The sequence below is a fragment of the Magallana gigas genome, chromosome 3 (assembly GCF_963853765.1).
Source record: "Magallana gigas chromosome 3, xbMagGiga1.1, whole genome shotgun sequence".
Lineage (NCBI taxonomy): Eukaryota > Metazoa > Mollusca > Bivalvia > Ostreida > Ostreidae > Magallana > Magallana gigas.
In genome coordinates this window covers 37,389,137-37,402,704 of record NC_088855.1, presented here as the reverse complement: position 1 = coordinate 37,402,704, position 13,568 = coordinate 37,389,137, and the positions used below count along the sequence as shown (strand labels likewise).

At 32.7% G+C, this 13,568-nt stretch overlaps 1 protein-coding gene across 1 annotated transcript in view; it reads right to left on the bottom strand.

Annotated features, from left to right (window-relative positions):
- The window catches only part of LOC105335470 (multidrug and toxin extrusion protein 2-like), a 33,451-nt gene extending 19,968 nt beyond the window's left edge, over positions 1 to 13,483 (bottom strand). Inside the window, exons 1-2 of the mRNA XM_034480096.2 lie at positions 13,390 to 13,483; positions 9,133 to 9,230 (exon numbers count right to left, since the gene is read on the bottom strand). Of these exons, the coding sequence (XP_034335987.2) occupies positions 9,133 to 9,230; positions 13,390 to 13,415 (124 nt within the window). The 5' untranslated portion in view covers positions 13,416 to 13,483. The remainder of the gene's footprint in view (positions 1 to 9,132; positions 9,231 to 13,389) is intronic.
- Between the last annotated feature and the right edge of the window lie 85 nt (positions 13,484 to 13,568).

Genomic DNA, 13,568 nt, shown 5'->3' with positions numbered 1-13,568 from the left:
TGTTAAGTACATCCTTTTGAGCATTTTTTCTTTTATACTGCATTACAAAATATTTTACCTTTTTCAGATATAGGTGAGCAAATTTTGGACTTTTGACCCCTAAAAATCCCTAATTACGTAACACATGAGAAAATCATTCTACTGCTGGGCTTCATAACTGTAAGATAAACATATTTGCTTCTATAATTTATTACAAAATATCTCTCGGTAAAGAGTTATGGGTAAAATACTTTAGAGCCTCCTAGGTCCCTAATTTGAGGAGCCAGCCCCTTTTTCTTGATATCAACTGAAAGGTTTTGTAAAAATAATTTTTTTTTACATTACATGTATGAACAAAATATTTTCCAGAAAAGAGATAAAGAGAGAAAAGCAGAAAAATTCACGACGCTTTTTTAATGTCAATTTTTTTAGCCCTAGCGAGCTTTGGCACCAGAAGTGCTAAACATACAAAACAACAATCATGCAAAACTTCAATCTTTCCTCTACCAACCGTAAAATTTTGAGCTTAATATCTCCGATAGTTAAGGAGAACAACAGAAGACAAAATACCCATATAAAAATTAGAAAAATCCCAATATCTCAAAAACAGATGTGACGTCATCAGTACAAAATCAAGTTCAGACCCCTATCTATCACATCCGAAAATTTGATTGAGATCGGCCGAGCCGTTTCAGAGAAATCGCGTGCACAAAAATAGGAAGAAAATGAAAATAATAACTATTCACGATCTTGTTGCGAGCAACGAGGTCTTCCGTCCGATTTTTAGAATATGGAATGACCTTACTCTTGACCTTCATCAACGAAACGTATCCGGAAAAGGAGGCAGGATCTATAAGTAATGGGTGAAAGTCTACCTTTGGTGTCCCTTATTTGAGGGATCAGCTCCTTTTCAATCATTTTAGTCAAAAGCTATTTTTGTGTACTACTAATAAGTATTTAGAAATTGGTTTCCGTTTTTTAGATAATTGGGAAAAATCGTTTTGATATCCGGTCCTAAAACTCCTTTTAGGGTCCAGATAAAAACAATATATGGTTGTACATTGTTAAGATCAATATTTTGAGCATCTTTTGTTAAATATTGCTTTCCAAAATTTTCCTCCATTTTGAGATATTGAGCATCAAAGCTTTAGTTTTCTAGCCCCTTAAAATCCCTAATTACGTAACATAAGAGTAAATGATTGCCATGTACAGGTACATTACATTAGAATGAACATAATTGTTTCTATAACGTATCACAAAATATTTAACAGTAAAACGTTATCATTAAAAGACTTTAGAGCCCCCTCAGCCCCTTATTAGAAGGGCCAGCCCCTTTTTTATGATTTCAAATGAAAGCTCTTGTCAATTCAAACACTTTTTGTTCAACAAGTTATTACAAATTTTGTACGTTCTTGAGATATCTTGAGAGGGTCGTGTTAGGGGCCAACCCTGTAACTCCTTTTAGGGACTGCATAACAAAGAAATTATAGTTGATTATTGTTAAGCTCAATATTTTGAGCATCTTTTGTTCAATATTGCTAATCCAAATGTTTTTTCATTTTGTGATATTAAGCATTAAGGGTTTGGACTTTTGGCCCCTTAAAATCCCTAATTACGTAACATAGGAGTAAATGATTGCCATGTATCGGTAAATAACCTAAGAATGAACATAATTGCTTATATATAACGCATCACAAAATATTTCACGGTAAAAGGTAATCATTAAAAGACTTTAGAGCCCCCTCAGCCCCTAATTTGAAAGGCCAGCCCCTTTTTCATGATTTCAAATGAAAGCTCTTGTTAATTCAAACACATTTTGTTCAAAAAGTGTTTACAAATTTTGTACCGTTCTCGAGATATCTGGAGAGGGTCGTTTTAGGGGCTGACCCTGTAACTCCTTTTAGGAACCGCATAACAAGGAAATTATGGTTTCAGATTGTTAAGCTCAATATTTTGAGCATCTTTTGTTAAATATTGCTTATCCAAATGTTTCTTTATTTTGAGATATTGAGCATCAAAGTTTTGGACTTTTGGCCCCTTAAAATCCCTAATTACGTAACATAGGAGTAAATGATTGCCATGATTAGGTTAATAACCTAAAAATGAACATAATTGCTTCTATAACGCATCACAAAATATTTCACGGTAAAAAGTTATCATTAAAAGACTTTAGAGCCCCCCAGCCCCTAATTTGAAGGGCCAGCCCCTCTTTCATGAACTGAAATGAAAGCTCTTGATTTAATTAAGTTTTTTTGTTCTACATGTTTTAACAAAATGCTTTCAAGAAAAGAGATATTCAAAGAAAACCAAGAAAAATCATGACGCCTTTTTTATCTTAATTTTCAAGCTCGGGCGAGCTTCGGCGCTCTTTGAGATAAAGATGATTAATGACCATTAGACCCTATTTCAGTCTTTCGTCTATCAGCCCTGAAAAGTTCAACATCATATCTTAAATGGTAAAAGAGGAGTTCTCCTGACAAAATACCCCTATAAAAACTGATAAATCCACGATATCTCAAGACAGGAAGTGACGTCATCAACAAAAACATTTCCAACAAGGTTCAGATCAATACCTATCAGAAATGAAAATTTGACGTAAATCGGTTGAGCCGTTTCCGAGAAATCGCGTGCACAAAATCGGTAAGAAAAAAAAAATAATAATAGGGAAAAGGAAACCTAAGAAAAACAATAAGGTCTTCCGCTGGAAACGGAAGACCTTAATAAGAATAGGGAAAAAGAAACAAAGCAATAACTATAAGGTCTTCCGTTGGAAACGGAAGACCTTAATGATAATAATTATAATAATAATAACTAGATCTCGTTACGAGTAACGAACAGGTCTTCCGTCCGATTAGTTTTATATGATACAATGAAATATCGATACTATCTGCCAAATCTGAGATCCTTGTGAAACTAGTTTTTTCCTAGGGACAGGAAATGGACGACAGGAAATGAACTTTGGAAAAAATGAAATAGATTCCTGAGAATACAATGTTGTTCTTTCACTCCTGCAAATTTCAAAAAAATCTATCGAGCCATCTCTGAGAAATCTTGTGTACAAAAAATGGGGGACAAAATTCGTACCCAACTTTCGAGCCAAAGTGAGCTCCTAAGAATGGCGCCACTGGCGTAAAACAAAAACAATAGGCTCAACTTCAGATTATGGTCTACCTATCCTGAAAATTTCATATTCATGTTTTTGTCATATAGTTTCAGAGTTTTAGTGTGCACAACATAGGTCGTAAAAATGAACAAAATGGCTGATAAATCGGTACCGGAAGTGACGATAACAAAATTATCAAAAATGTATTAAGATCATATCAAGTGTAATCATCTGTGGAAAAAATTTTGGAAATCGGTCGAACAATTTTTGAGAAATCGCCTGCATAAAATTTGTGGTAAAAAAATAATAACTAGATACGATCTCGTTACGAGTAACGAGTAGGTCTTCCGTTCAATTTTTAAACGATACGATTAAAATATCAATGAAAATTCAGAATTTCCCCTAAACCACTCCATTTAAGATAATGTATACGATTGTCAATATCCTTTAAAATGCTTAACGAAGTGTTTTGCTTTTTCACATACAGCAAATTAAAGATTTATGATTTTAGTCCCCTAAATCCATAATTACGTCATCAATGGGTGTGGCAATGAGTTTTCCAAACTGATATTGTTACGATCAACAACTATGTTTCTATAATATATTACAAAATCTTTATCGTTTTAAAGGTATGTGTAAAAGACTCTACGAGTGTCTTGGCCCCTAATTTAAGGGGCCAGTCCCTTTTTCATGAATTCATTCGAAAGTTCTCACGAATACCGACATATTTTGTTCTTACGCCTATCTAAAATTGTTGATCATGTTTTTTTTAGATAAAATGATATAATATTTTAGGGGCCAGCCCTCTAGATCCTTAATGGGGACAAACATTGGTCGTTTGATTAGGAAATCGATTACAATCAATAATGCAGACATTTTCTCTTCTACAATGTTTTACAAAATATGTCTCCTTCTCTAGATAAATTGCACCAAAGATTAAGTACGTTGGCCCCTAAAAATCCCTAATTACGTAATAAATGGGCGTGGCAATGATTTTACCTGATAGATATTGTTACGATCAACAACTTTGCTTCTGTAATGAATTAGAAAATCTTTATCGTGTTTAAGTTACTTGTAATAGAGTTTACGAGTAACTTGGCCCCTAAATAAAGGGGCAAGCCCCTTTTTCATGATTTTGTTGGAACGGTCTTAAGAATACAAACATTTTTTGTTCTTACACCTATCTGAAATTGTTGATCATTTTTGAGATACAAATGATTGAATATTTTAGGGGCCAGCCCTCTAGATCCTTAATGGAGACAGACATTGGTGTTTTGATTAATGGAATCGATTAGAATCATCAATGCAAACATTTTCTCTTCAACAATGCTAAACAAAATATGCCTCCTTCTCTAGATAAATTGCGTCCAAGTTTAAGTACTTTGGCCCCTAAAGATACCTAATTACGTAATAAATTGGCATGCCAATGATTTTTTCTGATTTATATTGTTACAATCAATAACTTTGCTTTTATAATGCATTGCAAAATCTTTATCATTTTAAAGTTATTTGTAATAGAGATTACGAGTGTTTTGACCTGTTATTTAAGGGGCCAGTCCCTTTTTCTCGATTTTGTTGGAAAGAACTTTTAATTCTCTACCACTTTTGTTATATATATTTAACAAAATATCAACTTATAAAAAGATACAGATCAAAAAGTATGAAAATTTTGATTAAACATTCGTACCCAATTTTCGTGCCTAGGCGAGTTCCAAGAAATGGCGCCAATGGCGTAAAACAACATAATAGTGCACAACTTCAAACTATAGACTACCTATCCTGAAAATTTAATAGTCATATCTCTGATAGTTTCAGATCAGCTCTGCACAAAATAGGTCGTAAAAAATAGAAAATCGGCCGTAACTCGGTACCGGAAGTGACAATTTCAAAATTTCAAAAAACCTGTACAATTATGACCTCTGGCAATCATACGTAAAAAATGGTCGAAATCGGCCGAATAGTTTCTGAGAAATTGCGTGCACAAAATTTGTGGAAAATAATAATAATAAGAAAAAGTACGAAAACAATAAGGTCTTCCGTTGGAAAGGGAAGACCTAAATAAGAAACAGTACGAAAACTATAAGGTCTTCCGTTGGAAACGGAAGACCTTAACAATAATAATATTAATAACAAGAGCAAAGTTCGTTGCAAAGCAACGAGTGGGTCTTCCGTTAATGTCAGGAGTAAAGCTAGATGTTCCTGTAAGAAGCAAAGTTCCTTAACCAATAACAAGAGTAACTTAAACAAAAATAAAATATCGAATAATTCTTGGTTCGACTTAACAAAATCCGAATGATTCTGAGTACGAATTGACAAAAACCTTTACAATTTCAAGAACGACCTTACAAAAAAAATCTGAACGTATCAAAGTAAGACTTAACAAAAATCGAATTATTTTTGGTACGAAATAATTTAACTTTGAACTTTTCGCTATTTTTTAAACCTGGAACGCGGAATCAAAATTTTCGAAAAAATCGATTTTTAATCCCCAATATCTCTGCAATTCATCGTCCGATTTTTAAACAGATTTCAGATTTGAATTCACCATGGCAAACTCTATAATACTGTAGTATTGTATTATTTTGTTTAAAAAATGAAAATTTCCAAAAGATTGGAACTACTTCCGGTTTTGAGCAAAATTGATAAATAAAATTTTAAACCCTCCAGTACACCATAGAATTGATACATCTATCAGCAGTAATTTAAAAGCGACATCTTTTAAGTTTACGAAGATTTCTTCCGGACAAAATCACTGAAAATTTCATGGAAATCGGATGAAAACGTTTTGAGATATAAAGCCGAGAAGGAGTCAGAAAAAAATAAAATAATAATAAAAAGAAACCGAAGAAAAACAAGAGGGGTCTTCCGTTTTCAACTCTACTTATAGTGACATTCTTACTGAATCAGAATATGTAATAATAATAACTAGATACGATCTTGTTACGAGTAACGAGTAGGTGTTCCGTTCAATTTTTTAAACGATACCATGAAATTTCAGAATTTCCACTCAATGCCTCCCTTTAAGATAATGTATACGATTGTCAATATCCTTTCAAATTCTTAACAAAGTGTTTTGCTTTTTCACATACATAAGATTTAAGATTTGAGTCCCCTAAAATCCCTAATTACGTCATCATTGGGTGTGGCAATGAGTTTTACAAACGGATATTGTTACGATCAACAACTTTTCTTTTATAATGCTTTACAAAATCTTGATCGTTTTTAAGGTACGTGTAAGAGACTTTACGAGTCTCTTGGCCCCTAATTTAAGGGGTCAGCCCCTTTTTTCTTGAATTCATTCAAAAGGTCCCACGAATACTAACATTTTTTGTTGTTACAACCGTCTAAATCTGTTGTTCATTTTTGAGATACAAATGATTGAATGTTTTAGGGGCCAGCTCTCTAGATCCTTAATGGGGACAGACATTGGTGCTTTGATTATTGAAATTGATTAAAATCATCGATGGAAACATTTCCTCTTCTACAATGTTTAACAAAATATGTCTCCTTTTCTAGATATATTGCGTCAAAGTTAAGTAATTTGGCCCCTTAAAATTCCTTATTACGTAATAACTGGGCGAGACATTAACTTTTTCTGATAGATGTTGTTACGATCAACAACTTTGCTTCTATAATGCATTACAAAATCTTTATCGTTTTTTAAGTTATTTGTAATAGAATTTACGAGTGTCCTGGCCCCTTATTTAAAGGGCCAGCCCCTTTTTCTTGATTTCTTTGAAAAGGTCTTAAGAATACAATTTTTTTTTGTTCTTACGCCTAACTAAAATTGTTGTTCATTTTTGAGATACAAATGATTGAAAATTTTAGGGGCCAGCCCTGTAGATCCTTTATTGGGACAGACATTGATTGGTGTTTTGATAAATGGAATCAATTAGTATCATTAATGCAAACATTTTCTCTTCTACAATGCCTAACAAAATATGTCTACTCCTCTAGAGATATTGCGTCAAAGATTAAGTTCTTTGGCCCCTAAAAATCCCTAATTACGTAATAAATGGGCGTGGCAATGAATTTTTCTAATAGATATTGGTATAATCAACAACTTTGCTTCTATAATGCATTACAATATCTTTAGCTTTTTAAGTTATTTGTAATAGAGTTTACGAGTCTCTTGGCACCTAATTTAAGGGGCCAACCCCTTTTTTCTTGATTTTGTTGGAAAGAACTTTTGATTATCTACTATTTTTGTAATATATGTCTTTACAAAATATCAACTGATCAAAAGATATAGATTAAATCGTATAAAAATTTTGATTCGAAATCTGTACCCCATTTTCGTGCCTAAGGGAGCTCCAAAGAATAGCGCCACTGGTACAAAACAACTACATAGTGCACAACTTCAAACCATGTTCTACCTATCCTGAATATTTCAAAGTCATATCTCTAATAGTTTCTGAGATCAGCTCTGCACAAAATCAGTCGTAAAAAATTAAATTACAAAATCGACCGTAAATCCGGACCGGAAGTGACGCCGACAAAAACTCAAAAACATATAAAATTCAGATAATGTCTCATCATCTGTAAAAAACTTTTCGAGATCAGTTGAGTAGTTTTCGAGTAATCGCGTGCACAAAATTTGGAAAAAAAATAAACAGTTCGAAAACAATCAGGCCTTCCGTTGGAAACGGAAGACCTAAAGAAGAATAAAAATAATAACAACTAGATACGACCTTGTTACGAGTAATGAGTAGGTCTTCCGTCCGATTTTTTTTTTAGTCTAAATGATACCATGAAATATCGATACAATTTCAACATTAACCCCCCCCCCCCAAATTTTAAGATAAAGAATAAAAACCCTAATTACGTCAAACATGGGCCTAGCTGACGATGACTTTTTCAAACCGATAATATAGAGATCAACAACTTTGATTTTATAGTGCATAACATAATATTTATTGTTTTCAAGTTATTCGTAATAGATTTACAAGTCTTTTTGTCCCTAATTAATGGGGCCAGCCCCTTTTTCTTGATTTTATTGGATAGAACTTTTGAATCTCTACTACTTTTGTTTTATATGTCTCAACAAAATATCAACTAATAAAAAGATACTGATCAAAACACATGAAAATTTTGATTCGAAATCTGTACTCCATTTTCGTGCCTAAGCGAGCTCCAAGGAATAGCGCCACTGGTGCAAAACAACTAAATAGTGCACAACTTCAAACCATGCTCTACCTATTCTGAAAATGTAAAGCCATATCTCTAATAGTTTCTGAGATCAGCTCTGCACAAAATTGGTCGTAAAAAAATTACAAAATCGACCGTAAATCCGAACCGGAAGTGACGACAACAAAAAATTCAGATAATGTCCAATCATCTGTGAAAAAATTGTTGAGATCGGTTGAGTAGTTTTCGAGAAATCGCGTGCACAAAATTTGGAAAAAATAATAGAAAACAATAAGGTCTTCCGTTGGAAAGGGAAGACCTTAATAAGAAAAGTGATAAAGAAACAATAGAATAATAGAAGGGTCTTCCGCTGAAGACGGAGACCTTATAATGTATCATTTACAGAATTATCCACAAGGGGTTTTATTATGGCAGGCAGCACTTATTATATTTCTGTGCACCATAGAAAACGAGTTGGGCCATAGTGAAGATAAACACCATGATCGATCCAAATTTATTGTGTTTCAGCGACGGCACCCGTAATCCAATGAGATAAGTAATTAATTTCGTTTACAAAAAAGGATTAACACCTGACCATTACGTGTATAATGGGTTCTAAATAAAGAAGAGAAATGGTCAGAGAGTCGTTTTAGGGTAGCGTGGTGTGAAGTTGGGTAATTGATGGAAATAAAATAGATGATCTCAAAAATCTTGAGTCAAACGGTGAAAGGATGTAATGGATATAAAGATTGTAGACAAGACTTAGAATTTTATACCCTTTGTCATTCACTGCCCAAAATTAACAGCAAACACATTATAACAGTTTTAAATCTAAATATTGAGTACAATTTTTTTGATTCATTAAATTATGTATTCTTATTCAATCCTCTTTCGACACATTATCATAATAGTTAATACTTGACCTTTCCAAGTGTCTTTCTTATAGCCCGTGCAAGCTATAAACAATACATGCAGAATGACCGAAGTCCACAGGCTTAGGACAACAGCAATAGCGGCTCCTCTGGGGAAAAATCCATATAGGTCAATAAAAGAGAAAAAGTAATAACATGGTATACCAGTTATTCAAAAAGATTGTAATTGAATTATCTGCTGGATTTCTTTTTCTGTTAATCCAGTTTGTTTAAAAAGCTTCACATTTTTGTTTCATTAAAACGGGTTTTGTAATATATGGAGGGTAATCGTGTTCAAAAATCCAGACATGCAAACTTGTAAATCCGAATATGCAATCGTGTTGGTGTGTGAGCCTGAGTATGAATATGTGTAATTCTGATCGTGTAACCTATAAAACTCAGGCATAAACACATGTAAGATTTGGCTCAGTTCTTTTGCATGATTCACATTTTGCAGCTTTTCTGTTTTCATTCGTTAATTAAACCTTCAACTTTGCACACTTTCAATCCGTAGTTTCTGCATTTGTATCTTCAGACTCGGCAATAGCACATCTGCCATGATACAAATTGACAGATGTAAAGTCTACAAGTTTGTCAAATTTTGACATGACCTTATATGGCAACTGCCTTGCTGCGGGGAAAAGGCATGCCGTAATCGCTGGAATGGACGAAAATTAAACATAATATTCGGCCGAACTGTTGCAATAAGCTTTTGACGAACGACACTTTTTCTATCGAAAATACCCGTATTATCATTAGAAAAATTTTTGAGGTAGGATTGAAACTGGACCAAACAGGAGGAGGTTCATGAATATAAAAGTCATTGCTGATGTGACGAATGCTCTGTAATATAATTCTCATGGTTAAATGAGGGTTAAAAAGTAATGCCTAATATATCATTTCTCTAAAATAATTTGACGTGTAATTTAAAGTGGAATATATGTAAACGCGTACTCTTTTCTAGAAATGAGACGGATCTAAACACTTCCTGTGGGGGTAAATATATTTTAAGGGGCATGGGGTTCTGAGTTCGCCTCGAGGTCCCATGAAGCTCCATCGCTTCTGAATTCTAAGAATTTTGAGAGAGAACTTTTAACCGGGTTTTCCAATTATTGAAATAGTGAAAATGGCGGGCGGGCGAGTGGCTACAAAAAAGGTACCTTTATTGTACCGATAACTCCTCGTACAGTTTTCAAGATAGGAAGTTGTTGTTTTGCAGATAAATTATACATTTATCAGAGATATGCAAGTTGCTAGAATTTTGATTTCTGATAATTAATGAAAAAATATCAATATGATATCAGCTGTTGAATTTAGTCATTTTTTGGTAAAAACATTGCAAATAAAGTACCCCATTTCTTTGGATAGAAAGAATTTATCACTGATTTCAGAATTGAAAAATGGATTATGGATACTGTTCACACAAAAGAAAACTTGGTTTGCAGTCACGTGCATATTGACAGCTTTTCTCTTGTTATTTTTGTTACATTTTCTGAATTAGTTAAAAATAAACTACCTTCAAAGATTTCACGGAAAAATGTATGTAACCATACATCACATCATGTATTTATACTTTTTAAAAAAAGATCAAAATGATTTTGTTGTGCAAGTGAAAGTTAAATTATGATAAAACAATATAAAAGTGTTATAAATGAAAAGAAGTTTTATAATTAAATTTCTAAAAATGCCAATTTTCACCTATATGATAGGCTTTTTCCCTATATATTGCCGATATGAATGAAAAATGAAACATTTTTAATTTATGCACATTTTAATTTCATGAATGTTAAATTTATCTTTGGAATTTTTATCTATTAATCTTTAAAGGGGGTGTCGCTTCTTCTTTCTCATATTTTTCAAAATCTCAAAACCAATGTCTTTAAATAGTTTGTTTCTCTTATTGATAATTTTGCAACTTAGTTATTTGATTGTCCAGCTGGCCGACCCCGTGTAATTTTTGCGGGAGAGGGTGGGGGTGGGGGGTTCTTGTCCCAACTTTGTGGTAGCAATAAGGAGGCTTTTGGAGTTATTTAGTAATTCAGCCGCGCTCTATACTTTAACAATTTGTCGCATGTACTCTAATAAAAATGTGTGTATATCTGTATACATGGATATTCAAACAAAGTCAATTTATGTAATTTTTTCCAGTTCTAAGAAAAAAATCTGAAGCCGATCGATTGAATTCTTCACTCGCATCTTTTACATATTCTCTTGATAAAATGTACACTAATCTCATAATCTATTTTTCCAAAAAATAATACTTTCTAAGAAATGTTGTTATCCAGAGATATTATGATTATGGAACTAAGATTTTTTTTATTTATTCCGTCCCTATTCCGGCGATTACAACATGCCTTTAGCTGCAGCTAGCCTTTTTCTATCAGTGACGTAACTGTTTCCATACATGGTCATGTCAAAATTCGACAAACTTGTAGACTTTACATTTGTTGATTTGTAACATGTCAGCCGTGATATGTCAGAGAATGGAAATACAAATGCAGAGACTTCAGATGAAAAGTGTGTATTATAGTGGCAGGTAACATGTAAATAACAAAAGCATATTTCAGCTGCAATTAAGCATCTGTAGAAAAAATTAATTTGAAGGCCTGCGGGGTCAATTCTAAAGTTATCCCTGCGTTTTATAGGTTATACGATCAAAATTACACTCATTCATCCTCAAGCTCACACACCAACACGATTGCATATTCGGATTTACAAGTTTACATGTCTGATTTTTGAACACGATTGCATATTCGGATTTACAAGTTTACATGTCTGATTTTTGAACACGTCTCCATAGTAAATGGAGAAATTTTGAAATTTTATCGACAATAAAAGTTACCGCTATACATTTATCAATTAAATGTTCGAAGAATGATAACTTTAACTTATTAAAATTCATTATATAATTTTTTAATTAACATTAGGAAAAAAAATTAACATGTTTACGCAAGTAATATTGTGATGTTCTTTACCAAGGTTAAGCAAAACAATGTCTTCTAGCCAAGAAAACCACAACAAGATTGAAAAGAAAAAACGTTTTTATTTTTCACCAAAATATTATCGATTCATCCAGCAATGAGTGCCATACAAAATGTACATTTAACAAAGCATTGTTTACATAAAAGAAAAGGACCTAGGTATTTGATTATTTGAAGAATTTGACTATGTGTATTTATTTGATATCTAACCATAACTCCAATGTAATCATTATGATGGAGAATTTGTTTTGCTACTGGTACTAAGTAAATAAGATTGGCTGTTATTTGAAAAAGTCATTTTTGTTAAGGTTTAGTGTAAGTGTGTCCGGGTAATAAAGCAATAAGTAATACATAATACATAATTTTATATTTACAAGAAGAAAACATCATCTGTTTGTAATTGTTTGTGACTGATTAAAACATTTGAGTTTGTTATACCCTTGAAAATGCTCTTCTATTTTGTTTTTTCCAACAAAATGTCAATACAAACGTTAAGTCAACCAATCTAACAATATTCGATGTTGAGCGATCTGTTGACTCAACATAAAAATTGTTAGATCACCGAGTAAATGCATGTCACAGCTAACCAATGTATTTTTGTATTCTGCAGAATGGATATACACGAGGTGCTGGGGGACATGCTGTTTGCTACATGAAATTTTAATTGCATCCCAAGTAAAGGGTATAATGAAGCAGTTAACGTTGTTCACTGGGATTTGGGCAACCTATAATTTCTTTTCATATAATTTCAGACAAATGTTGCTGACGGCCTTTGGCTTCGGGCAACATTTGTGTGTTTATGTCTAACAAACCCCATATGGCTATCATACGAGCTGTATCTTATGTAGTTGGCATGAATGTAAAAAACGTCGTTTTAAAGAAAAGAAGTTTTGCCACTTTCACAACACCAATGTTTAACAAGCTCTGAAGGGTAAAATTTAAAAAAAATTCTTTTTTCAATTAGTTAAAAAATACGGTTTTTTCTTCAAAAGCTCAGATATGTCTAATGTATATAACCTGACATCTTAAATTATGATTTATTTAAAATACAGACTAATTTTTAGGGATCAAAATAACTTGCATTGAAAATCAATGTATTATTATCACTTTGGCAACAAAAGATTAACAGTGATCATGAATTGCACCATATCATAATTTTTAATGGACATAGAAATATTGTAACTTATCAAATCTTTTATCTATGTATAAAACTTTAGTTAGCATGTGAACGTATTTGGATAGGAAATCATAAACATCTGATTACAGGTGTAAAAGAAAAAATGCTTACCTGATTCCGAGTTCCAATTCGTACATAAATAGAGCATGCAGAGCTACGTTTTCTATATTTATAATTATCCCTATTATAAGACTTGGAAGCACAACTGACTGAAATATATACAAAATCAAAAAAAAATAACCAATACGTTGAGTGAAAAAATAATCTTATTTTTGCATTTTATTAATAAG